Below are 13033 nucleotides of genomic sequence, written 5' to 3' on the forward strand. Positions count from 1 at the left end.
ACATAAGCTCAGTGTTCTTGTAAAGAAGTTGAACTCTGTACAGCATTAATGCTGACTATTGTACAGATTACATTCAGATGTAATATAACTTGTCTCTTACAGTAAGGGTTTTGCAAAATTTTTGATCTGCACGTGGAATCAGTAATATATGCTGAAACCAAATAGGAAGAAGGGGCTTTCAAAGTCTGGGGGTCCTTTCTAAAGGGCCCCATCTACATGGGCACCATGCATTCTGAAAGCAGCACTTTCGAATTGCATGTGACCACCATTATGCTAATAAGGTGCTGTGAGGTGCTGCATATTCATGTCAGCACCTCATTAGCATCTTCAAAACTGCCTGAATAACATGCCCCTTCTGAAAGGAGGGGGGTAATGTAGATGTAGCTTGAATGTGCAGTAAATATTCCTCAACTAATGGAGTGATATTATAAGGTAGTATTGCTAAGAAGAGAGGTGTAAGTACTCTTCCTATTACATTTTCCTGTTGCAAAGCCCACTGAAGGTCCACTGATTTCAGTTGTAAAGCTAGGCCTGATTTAGCCAAAAGACTGGCCATACTGAGTCAGACCATAAGTCCATGTAGCTTAGCATCCTGTTTTCCAACAGTGGCCAATGCCAGATGCTTCAGAGGGAATGAGGAAAATAGGTAGTCATAGAGTGATCCATTGCTTGTCACCCATTCCCATCTTCTGGCAAACAAGGGCTAGAGACACCATCCTAGTCCCTCATAGATAGGCTCGTATCCAAATCACTCTGTGTCAATGACCTGTCCTCTTAATTATGTACCACTATAACAGATAAGTTATTTGCCCTTTTTTGACTCAGTTTGTCCATCTGTTAAATGTACCTAATTTATAAGGATTTGTGAGGTGGAATTACTGTGTCTAACCCCTTTTAAAGCTATAAAGGAAAGCTATTTTATACATGTTAAACATCAAATTATATTGTTTGGAGGTGATCAGGTTTGAGGTTAATACTTCTATAGCCAGACTAGGTATAGGAATGAAAGCGAGCACCCAGAGATTTAAAATATGGGTACTCCAGCATGGTAATGCAAATTGCATGTGATTATTTCACAAATTATACAGTGATTTGAAATCACATCTGTGGGATTTTTTGGAATTCCATTTGGATTTTTTTTTCTTAAAAGACTATAGTTTTATTCTCCACAAAGAGTTTTGTTTTTCTGACGACTGATGAGGAATTACATGCAAAAGAGAGTGAAAGGTGCTTTGTTGTATTGTATAGTAATCTATCATGAATTCTTTGCCTCACTGTAATGAAATTGTGAATTGCTATAGCTATACAAGATGAATGTGTTTTGGAAAAAAAGTACTATTCCTGTTTTATTTATTTATTTATTTATTTATTTATTTATTCTACCTCCAGAGATTTGATACAGCTGCCTAGGAAAGAAGATACAGATACTGCAGTGAAACTTCAGGCTCAGTGGACTTCTAGTGGCCTTGAAGATGTTCAGCTAGTAAATTACTCTGTCTTGCTTGACCTCCCAGGCTCTTCTTCAAATACAGTAACTTTGAAAAATAGTGGTCAATGCTTTTATCCTAGTGGACAGACGTGTTACAAGGAGACCAAAAAGCTTAACAGCCAAGACCTTCTGTACTCATATGCTGCTTACTCTGCCAAAGGAACTCTTGAGGTAATATGATCATTTGTCTTTGTCATTTGCAGTGAAATAGAATTAGAAAACAGCTTCCCTCTATCATTTTTAACTGGCAAGTCATGGAAATGACAGTGAAAACATCAGACTAGAGATGAGCAAACAGATTTAAGTAAATAAGATGTGGTCCATGTGTCAGCTGAGACCTTGAAATGAACTTGAAATCATCTGGTACTGTGGTGTTTTTTTGTTTTTTGTTTTTTACAATTAAAGTCATCTGTCTCTCAGATGATGGACACTTACACTGTCGGAATTTAGCTGGATACTGTAGTCTGTGAGAGCTTTGTCTAGAATTTTGTCTTCTCCCTTTGGTTGTATGAAGAAAGGGCTGAACAAGCCATGCTAACTACCACTTGAGGGAGGCACACAGAGAAAGGAAGATGAACTGAGATCTGGTTTGAGGCTAGGATTAAATGCTGGGCACTCCTGATTTATAATCCTCCATCTGACACATTTCCTCCCTCTAGCCTGGGGCAAGTCATTTAGCAGCCCTGCCTCAGTTTCCACATATGGATAATAATTTTTTTACTCAACTGGTCAACAGGGATGTTGTGAGGCTGAATAAACATTTGTAAAATGCGCTGAAGAAGGCAAACACAATGGAAACTTCAGTGTTGATATTAGTGTCACTTTTCTTCTCTCCACTATGTGACATGTCACACACAGTGAAGCAGACACTCTTACCTTATGTTAGCTCCCCATACTTCAAAAATATGTTTTTCTTTTCATTATTAAAATATTAATAGACCAAAAGGATGTGGGTAGGAAATTGAGATTTTAGGGATTCCCTCCCCACACCTCACCACATATTTATGCTGTCTGAACATTGTCCATCACTATGAGCATTATAGTACATTAAGTAATGTCTACACAACAAAGAAGAAGAGAGCCTCTGCCACTTGACTGGGACTTGGGCTGATGGGCTATTTAATTGCTGTTTAGACTTAGGGAATTTAGCTGGACCCAGAAATGTAGATCCCTTCCACCTTGCTGGGTCAGTCCCTGTGAACACAAGTTGACCGGCATAGGTCAGCTGCAGGTGTCTAGTTGTTGTGGCAATATGCACTTAGGCTACGTCTACACTACATTCCCCGTTTGAAAGGGGAATGCAAATGAGGGAGATTGAAAATGCAAATGAAGTGCTGATTTACCAATCGCATGCTTCATTTTCATAATCGCATGCGATTGTGTTTTTGAAAGAGACTTTTTCCTAAAGTGAAAATTGCCATGTAGACGAGGTTCCTTTAAAATTAAACTGTTTTAGAAAGAACACTTTTTCCTATTTTGTTTCAGGAAATAGGGTTCTTTCGAAAATGGGGTTTATTTTTGAAGGAACCCCATCTACACGTCTGTTTTTGGTTTCAAAAAAGTCTCTTCTGAAAACACAATTGTGTGAGATTATGCAAATGAAGCATGAGATTTGTAAATCAGTGCTCCATTTGAATTTTCAATCTCCCTCATTTGCATTCTACTTTTGAAAGGGGAATGTAACATAGACATACCCTTAGTGAATTGAGCATCAATAGTACAATACAGTCATAAAATTTTCTTGTATTGTCTGTGTGACGGTACTGAATTCTCAAAGTCCACATTACTTCTACCTCCTCTGGGATTGTACAAAGTTCAGAACATAGCTACAAAAATGATTAGGGGATTGGAATCTCCCCCTTATGAGGACAGCTTAAAATGACTGGGACTCTACAGCTTAGAAAAGAGGAGGCGAAGGTGGAATATGACAGAGGTCTATACTATCACAACACCAGTCATGAATGTAAATAATAGTCCCAGAGGGGAAGCTGTGTTAGTCTGTAGCCTCACAGAAAACAAACAGTCCTGAAGCACCTTAAAGACTAACAGATTTATTTATTAGGTAGTGAGCTTTCATGGGTAAGACCCTGAACAAGTGTGCCTTACTCATGAAATCTTATTACCTAATAGATAAATTTGTTGGTCTTTTTAAGGTGCCACAGGACTGCTTATTTTAAATAAGGAAAAGTTATTTACTTGTTCTCATAACACAAGAACTAGGGGTCACCAAATTAAATCAATATGCAGCAGATTTAAAACAAACAATAGGAAGAATTTCTTCACACACCATACAGTCAGCCTGGGAAACTCCTTGCCAGAAGATATTGTGAAGACCAGGGTTGTAAAGAAAAGCTAGATAAATTCATGGAGTACAGGTCCATTAATGGCTAATAGCCAGAATGGGTAGAGATGGTGTCCCTAGTTTTTGTTTTTCAGAGCAGGGAATGATTGACAGGGGAGAGATCGCTTAATTACCTAGTCTATTAATTCCTCTGGGACTCCATGCATTGTCTGTAGAAGTATTCCCACAAGTATAAAGTTGCCTTTAACCAATAAAGGACTGATCTGCTGCAGGCTAAAAGAGAGCTAGCCTCTCTGGGGACTAAAATGAGAAAGTCTGCAAAATCAAAGATCTGTTTTACTAATGACACATCACCAATCTAAGTTACATTTCAAAATACACACACACACAGACTTCATAGCAGTGATTGAACCCTGAATCTTGCGGCAGGAAAAGTTACACCCTTGTCACTTGAGCCCAAGGGAAAATAACTTTATCTGTAAAAGGGTTTTAAGATCAGCAGTTTAAGTTATGATCTTTGGATTATATGCATGTTATTTTAGACAAGACTGGACCCAGGTGGTCTTAGAAAAGTGTTTATGGGACACAAAGTATAAATCCATCTCTGGTAATGAACCATGATTACATATATATTTATCTAGATGGCATTTTTGTCATTAGTGATCTAAACCTGAACTTGGCGTGCCTGAATCATAAATCACTAAAGTTTGATCTAAGTGTGCAAGTGTCTTCAACAGTGAGTAGCAGGTTGTCCTTGTTATGAAGATAAGCCAGTAGGGAGGAGACATAGTCACATGAAGTAAGTCAGCCAACTACTTTTACTTTGGATGTCACACAGCTTGGCTATAATTGAAATATCATGAGGTTTTTCTTTTCCTACTAAAAGATACTTTTTACAAACTTCCCTTAATATTGAATATTTTCTTTTTCCAACATCTAATGCAAAGTCTCAGCAGGGGCTAGCTCGACATAAAATTTAAGGTGCATAATTCAAGATTAGTTCTGATACCAATGATACTTGAACTTTGAGTTGATAGAGCAGTTAAAGAATTCTTAAATTGTGGTAGCCAGTCTTTTGTTTGGATAAGGTTATTTGTAGATTACCAGTGCCCCTTTTCTTTGAAGGTCTGTCATGTCCATTCATCATATGGCCATTTTATATGAGCTGTCCAATATGTAGTTTCCCTAACAGCCTAAGTAGCATTTGTGATATCTGAAATCTACTTTGAAAGCTGTCTTAATCCAATATGATTGATGGCATGCCTTGCTACTTCTCTGTAATTCACAGGGCACTGGAAAGGTGACACTGTTTATCCCATCATAACAACAAGCAGGTTGTGGAAGTGTTCTGAAAAGAGCTGCTGCGCCAGCTGTGGGGGAAAAAAAAATTCAAGGTTATGTAAATAAATTAGCATAAGCCAGGTCATCATGCAGAAACAAAAACACCCATTAAATATATTTTTATTTAAAGTTAAGTATCAACCACAACTGAATAGCAAGGTAAACACTTTCCCTGCTTCGTGAAAATAGGGAAAGAAATCTGGCTAGCTATGGATTATATTAATAGAGAGGTAACTGTGTTAGTCTGTATTCTAACAAAACAAAACAAAACAGCAGTAATGTAGCACTTTAAAGACTAACAAAATGATTTATCACAGAATAAAGTGCTACATTACTGCTATTTTTTAAGATTATATTGGCAGAGGAAATTATACTACATTTAAATTACACACTTGGGGTTAAATTTATTTCTTTTCTGAGTTATCCAGCACATGGCTAATAAACCACCTAAGCCAAGCAGAGTGTAACTATGAGTTAAAAGTGGTGCATACAGGTTTTGGTGGTTCTCTGAACACAGGTGAATTAAATCTTGATTGTGCTAATAATAATAATAATGAAGCTTGTGGGACCTGACTCCTAATGCCCTGGCTTATTAAGGAACCTTGGATAGATGCTCAGGTGAGAGATGAGTTATTTTAACATAAGCAAAGACAATTTTTAGTTTTCTGTTAATTTCCCAAAAACTTTCCTAATGCAGAATTAAAGTTGCCCAGCCGTGCTTGTGCCCTTCCAGTATGTAGAAGTAGAGTATGGAGAATGAAGATAATGAAAATTTAAAATTAAGATAAATACCAAATGAGCAATACAACCTTAACTCTGCTCTGTTGAGTAGGAATGATTTAGTGAAGGGGTTGGTTGTGGAATGCCATAATAAACACACATGAAAACATTCTAAAAAAAATGCCATTATTTGTTCCACAGTTTTGAATGAACTCAAACTGTGTTTACTGTATTAAGTATAGCTGTATTGAATGGTTGAGGGTTTAAATGGAGCAACTTGGGAGAGCTCTGACTGCTATGAGGAGAGGTATGTGTGTGTACAATTAGAGAACAGTATTTCAAAGCTGAATTTTGTAGATCATGTCAATAGAGATGCACAAAGATGTCTTCTTGTCATGGGAATTGTCTGCAATCTGGTGGGACGTGTCTGTGATCTCCAGAGTTTAATGGGACGTTGTTAGAAGAAATGGCCACCGTGAAGGGGTGGTAACATGTAAAAGCTAGGATGGTTGTAAGTTCACACACACACACACACACACACACACACACACACACACACACACACACACACACACACACACACACACACACACACACACAGAGCTTCTACTTGCTATGACAGGCCTAAATATGCATTTTGATTGGCAAAGAAAAGGTATTCAAACAGGGATGGTCAATCCATGGCCCTTGAGCCCCATGCAGCTCTTTAAGAAATTAAATGCAGCTCCTGCTTGGAGCTGCATGCCAGAAGTTCTTTCCACCACTCTGCAAACGCACCCCAGTACTTCATGGAAGAATTGCATGGCAGGAACAGCAGCGATGATGGTGTCTCCAGCAAGTCGTTGGCACTCAGTTAGAGTGGAGGGGGAGGAGGCAGAGGCTGAGGATGTCTGGCTCTGGGGAGGATAGGATGATCGGTTTAGAGTGGAGGAGGGCTGTGGGTGTCTGGATCTGGGGGAAAGGAGAGGAATAGAGTGACATTGGGGGGTTTGGGGTACCTGGCTCTGGGGGGAGGGCATTGACACATATATATGTATTTTTATATATGTATACATTTACCTACAGATAGATACATGGATATATAAAAATAAATATATAATATGTGGTTCTTTGCATTCTATCCACAACTATTTAGGCTCTTCATCCCTACTGGTTGGCCACCCTGTGTTAGAAGTTAATTCTACAGTACTCATGTGCTCTATAGCATCTGTAAAAGCAGAATGCTAGTATGTGTTGGGGCATAGAGGTCAGTATGGGTTAGCTGCCCCAGTGCACATGCACTTTATATCTCTGGGTACTTACTCTGGTTGCTAGGCCACACTGAAGTTTGTGCCTCCACATCATCACTATTATTGTCTGCCTGTGCTAGCCAGGCTAAAACTAGCATGGGCATGTCCACCTGCAATCACATTGTTTGTTTGATGGAGCTGCTCTTTGGGTGCTGCTGCTCTGGTTCTGCACCCACAGCACATCATCTTGAGCCACCCAGGGAGTGTCAGAAGGTGCTGATTTCAAACCACCTGGCTTCCATGGAGCTCTGAGCTTGCTGCACATTTAACTTTTTTAATGCATATTAGCTTCTACAAACACAGCGTTACAAATTTTACTCCTAGACAGGGTGCCATTTTGGAAGGCTGCTGGGGAGGGGTTACAGCTGCACGTACTGGAATGCTGCTTGCTCTTCTTCCTCTTCCCCTCACTATCAGGGAGTAAGGGGAGAGTGCAAAGTTTGTGTGCATTCTTCTCATTCCTGGCTGATTAGGGGAAAGGGCAAAGTAGTAAGTGACATCAGCTGTGTGCTTTCCCCCTTCTCTCAGACAGTGAGGGAGGGGGATGAAGAGCAGGCAGTGTCTTGATACGCACACCACACAGCATCCTCACACTTCCCAAAATAGTGCCCTCTGCACTTTTTCACTGTTGCTTCCTCAGACAGACAATGGGTGCCATGCACTAGCTGAGAGAAATCCCAAGTGACTGAGACTGATTTGAGGAGGACTATCATTATAGTTTGAGTCCCAATTGTATGCCCTCCCCCAATAAAAATCAGCTGATTTTTGTAAACAGCTGACCTTTTCTGTAAGGGGGAAAGTATCTTGAGAACCTCTTGTTCAAATGGTCCCATGTTCAAAGTATTAACTCTAGCCTAAGCCCCCAAGAAGCACGGCAAATGCCAAGTCTGTCTGAAAAAGCATGTGGATTTTAAGGGACAGAGGACCTTTCAATACACAGTGACTTTCAACCCTAACTACAGCTGAGCTGCCACTCTACTATAATTGTACCCAGAAAGTTGTGCTAATGCAATGTGAAGGCTATACAATTAAAATCATGATCAGGAAGTACAAAAGTTCTCTTCACAATGACAGTCTTCACAAAGGCATGTCACACCTTTTGGTGTTTTTAATGGTATCTGTTTAAGACAGAGCCAGTCATATCTCAAACTACACATTTCTTTAGAAAAAGAAAATACTGTAGAACACTGTCATTTGCAGCCAGAGCACCATTGCTGATAGAAGTTTAACTACCAAGGGGTAGCTCTCCAAAGCACAAATGGCAATTATTACATAATATAGTCCTTAATACCCTGGTTGTCTTTTTGTATTTTTAACTGTGCTATCTGAATGATGCACTAACTCCTCTATCCCTCTCATAACGTACTATGTATTTTTAAAGAATAAAAAAGGAAAATAAATCTTCCATTATTCAGCTCCACAGGGTGCTCAGTCTCCTTTATAAAGAACTAATGGTTTGATGGAATGTACAAATTCTGTCTATGCACCTTGCAAGATTGTTGAGGCAATCAATGAACACTTACATGACTGTGCATTTAATCAGGCATGTGCTATTGTCTCTGTGCTGCATAGAAATGGATGAGAAAAAGCTGTGCTGATCCACTGGTGAGGACTGCTAAGCATGGTGCATTGTTAGTCCAGTGCTGTGAAGTAAATGGAAGGATGAAGCACTGCAGGCTGATGGAATGATGGGGTCACTGCATCAAGTTCAATCCTAGTATAAGACGTCATCTGCACTTAAAAATTGGGTTGACATAGCAACAGCAAGCTGGGGTGTGAATTTACAGTTAGGTTGATGGAAGAACACTTCCATCCAGCTGCCATCAGTCACAGACCTAGAGTTCCTACAGCAATGGAAAGATGCCTTTTATTAGTGCAGGAAACACATAACGCGACGTAAGCATTGAAACAGCATAGCTACAGCACAGTATCTTTTGCTGCTGTGGAGCTTGTAGTATAGATGTGGTTGAAGAAGGGCTGAGTTTGACTCATCAGAGTCACTGAAAAACAGAGAAACCTGCCTGAAAGAAAACAAAGCAAGCAGTCTGGTAGCACCTTAAAGACTAACAATATTATTTACTAGGTGATGAGCTTTTGTGGGAAGGACCCACTTCTTCAGATGCTGGAGAATAACTGTTGTCACGTGAAAGTTAATCACCTAATAAAGAATATTGTTAGTCTTTAAGGTGCTACGGGACTGCTTTTTTTGTTTTGTGAAGAGACAGACTAACACAGCTACCTCTCTGAGACAGCCTGGAAGAGATTGTGTCATGGAAACTATCAAAAGTACTTCTGATGGGCCAGGTCTTTAGACATAATATTTAGAGCCATGCACAGTTACAAAAATGTGGATCTGCATCCATCGGGTTCAGCTCCTCAGTTGAAACACAATCCGTGGTCCATATTTTATGTGTCCACACAACAAATCCACTAGAGGGGATTGAGAAGGGAGCACAGATGAAGGGGCAGGAAAAAGTGCAGATCTAATTTAATTGGCTAGCAGAAAAGCATTTGACATGGTACTACAGGGATATTATTAGTTATACTCAGGAAGATGGAAATCAATATGAGAATTGCATAGGAGTTGGTTTAAAGGGGAGAAGGCACCTTTATGTTAAGAACAAATCAAATATGGATGGTTCTGGGGTTTTGGTGAGATAGAATAGTCCATTTTGGGTCTGTTCCAGAGTATGAATTTGACCCTCTCTCACTCACGTCCCTGGTGAATGCCCTGTTATGTCACATCAAAAAGTTGTGACTGTGAACACAAGTTCAGAATAAAAGCCATTTTGGAACTGAGTTGAAGCAAGCCTTATCACATCAGTGTATAATAAGTAATGCTATGTTTTAAAAATGTTTAATTCTGTTGCCCTAAGTACCTCCACAATTTGCAATCTAAAAATTAAATACCCATTAGAGTAAACAGTTATTTAATAGTCCCTTCAATGCTGTGCCATTCATGGAAGCTTTTAAAATAGAGTGGAGAATAAACCATCACTTCCTCCTTTTTTTCAGAAAATCAGCCCAGTAAGTGCTGAAAATTTAGGAACACTGTCAATATAAAGTCACTGCAGTTGGAGACGGATAATATCTTGTCTTGCCTGGACATCCTTGGCTATCTGATATTTAATCCTCTACCAAAGGGAGCAGTAAAGCTCTCATAGTGTTTATTGGACATAATAATCTGACCCTTCTACTGCCAGCAATATGTCAGTCTGCCATGAGAACATAAAATAAATATTCTATACAAATAAACATTTTGGGTCAGTAAACTGAATATTAAGTTTTACTGCTTGTTTTGCAGAAAAAGAAGTAAATATAAATGACAGTGGGATGGGCTGTGAATAAGAGCTGGGCACTCCAAAAGATAAGCAGTAAAATGTTTCATTCTTTAATTCAACATGATACATCATGTCATCAACAATATGTCCTCTCTTGGATTTTATCTAGACATATTGTCACAGAGTTTAGAAAAGAAATATCTGTCCTGTACTATTGCAGCAGTATCAAATCCAAGGATACTTTTCTGTAAGATAGCTGTTCTCTATCTAGAAAACGGTGAAAAACCCTTCTTTATGCTTTAAAGTTATGGCAACGTTGATAAATTAAAAAATCTGTCATTCCCAAAGTACTAGGACAAGATTACAAAGTCAACAACATAAGTCCTCTTAGATCACCACTTAAGGACACTGCCAATCAGTTTAAAGTAAGAGGAAAGTATACAGGAATGTGTTTTAAGTTAAATGGATAAAGGGTAGAATGATTTTATAGTTTCGTTAATAAAAAAATGTGCTTAAATGCAGGTGGAAGACTCTATGCTTTTGTAGTGTCAGGTGACAAATAATTCAGAATGGTTCTGAGGAGTCTGAAATTCAGTTACCTTTCTAAAAGCTTTACTACATCTTTACCTGTTAGAAAGTAGCAGGGTAGCCAGTTAAAGCCTGCATTCAGGTGTGGTCTAACTGTGAAAAATCATAAACTCAAATCCATTATGTTAGCTAAGATGACTAAGCTGGAATATTTAATACAATCAGCTAACACAGCTTCTCCTAGTAAAATTTCTTTTTGGCAAATGTCCCTAAAAAATCTTTCAGAGAAAGATGAAGAAGCCAGAGGAACATAGTCTCATCGCTGGTACAGTTGTGCTAAGATATATGCATATAAAGTGGACCAAATTCTAAAACACATCTTTGCTAGGCCCAACCCTTTGCTAGGCCAATGTTTGGCAGCAAGGAGCACTTTTGGTTAGCCAGTGCTTATTTCTGGTGCCCAAATACCTGAGTCTGCAAACTGGACTGGAAAAGCCACGAGAAGCATGGTCTCTTGTGAATTCTGTCACCTCTGGTTGTGGCTAGACATACCTCAGAAACACACTTCTTGTGCCTGACTATTTTGGTTCCGGTCACAGCAGGGTTCCACAATTTAATAATAGAAGAATATGTAGACAACTCCAAGCTTAAAAGTTTCTAGAGAAGGGAAGGGCTCCCACCATATCTGTTAACCTTCCACTAACTATTAACTATAAATACATGTAACAACTAAGTGCCTTGTGTCTCATTTTCATTTTGAATGTGCAGTACTTTCTCATTCATTAGGGGCCTTAAGTGAATTCATAATAAACCCTGTCAGTCTTATTCCCACTTTTCCTATGTCCCTGTACATTACCATTCAAGGAAAAGGTGATTATATACCATTTTTGGGTGTATATACCATCAACGAACCTCCCACCTCTCTGCCTGCCCCGACCTGTGGAGACTTATGCCACCATAAATTCATAAATGGTCTGAAGAAAGGGGTACATTGTGAGGTGGCAAAGTTTGCAGCTGATACTAAACTGTTCAGGATAGTTAAGACCAAAACAGACTGTGGAGAACTTCAAAAAGATCTCACAAAACTGAGTGATTGGGCAATAAAATGGCAAATGAAATTTAATGTGTTTAATGTGGATAAATATAATGTAATGCACACTGGAAAAAATAACCCCATCCATCCATACATGTATGCTATTTAACTGCAACTTATTGTGAAAGAGACGTTGGAGTCATCATGGATAGTTCCCCGAAAACATCCACACAGTGCAGCAGCAGTCAAAAATCAAACAGGATGTTAGGAATCATTTAAAAAGGGATAGAGAATAAGACAGAGAACATCTTATTGCCCTTATATGAAACCATGGTACGCCCACATCTTGAATACAGTGTACAGATGTGGTCTCCTCATCTCAAAAAAAGATATATTGTCATTAGAAAAGGTTCACTTAAGGGCAACTAAAATGATTAGGGGTTTGGATCAGCTTTTCATCTTAGAAAAGAGGAGACTAAGACAGGGGTATGGTAGAGGTATATAAAATTAGGAGCGGTGTGGAGAATGAACATGGAAAAATTATTTATTTGTTCCCATAATATCAGAACTAAAGGACACCAAATGAAATTAATGGGCAGCCATTTTAAAACAAATAAAAGCAAGTTCTTCACACAGCACACAGTCAACTTGTGGAATTCCTTGCCAGAGGAGACTGAAGGCTCAGACTATAACAGTTTGAAAAAGAGCTAGATAAATTCATGGAGATTAGGTCCATTCATGGCTATTACCCAGGATGGATAAGGAATGGTGTCCCTAGCCTTTGTTTGTCAGGAGGTGGAGATGGATGGCAAGAGAGAGATTGCTTAATTGTTACCTGTTTGGTCCACTACCCCCGGGGCACTTAGCATTGGCCACTGTCAGGAGACAGGATGCTGGGCTGGATGTATCTTTGGTCTGACCCAGTATGGCTGTTCTTATATTCTTACCATTACGAAATAAGATAAAATGGGATTCTCTGTTCTGTATAGACTGAGAGACTGCTTCAGCCTAGCACTTTGTAGGGAAGGAAAAATGGATGAGGGGGAGAGG

General features: G+C 39.1%; 1 protein-coding gene across 1 annotated transcript in view; it reads left to right on the forward strand.

Moving 5' to 3' along the window:
* NAALADL2 (N-acetylated alpha-linked acidic dipeptidase like 2) overlaps nucleotides 1–13033 on the forward strand; it is a 962837-nt gene that overhangs the window by 531807 nt on the left and 417997 nt on the right. Inside the window, exon 8 of the mRNA XM_075004140.1 lies at nucleotides 1390–1660. Coding sequence (XP_074860241.1) covers nucleotides 1390–1660 — 271 coding nt within the window. The remainder of the gene's footprint in view (nucleotides 1–1389; nucleotides 1661–13033) is intronic.

The sequence above is a fragment of the Carettochelys insculpta genome, chromosome 10 (assembly GCF_033958435.1).
Source record: "Carettochelys insculpta isolate YL-2023 chromosome 10, ASM3395843v1, whole genome shotgun sequence".
NCBI classification, from domain to species: Eukaryota; Metazoa; Chordata; order Testudines; family Carettochelyidae; genus Carettochelys; species Carettochelys insculpta.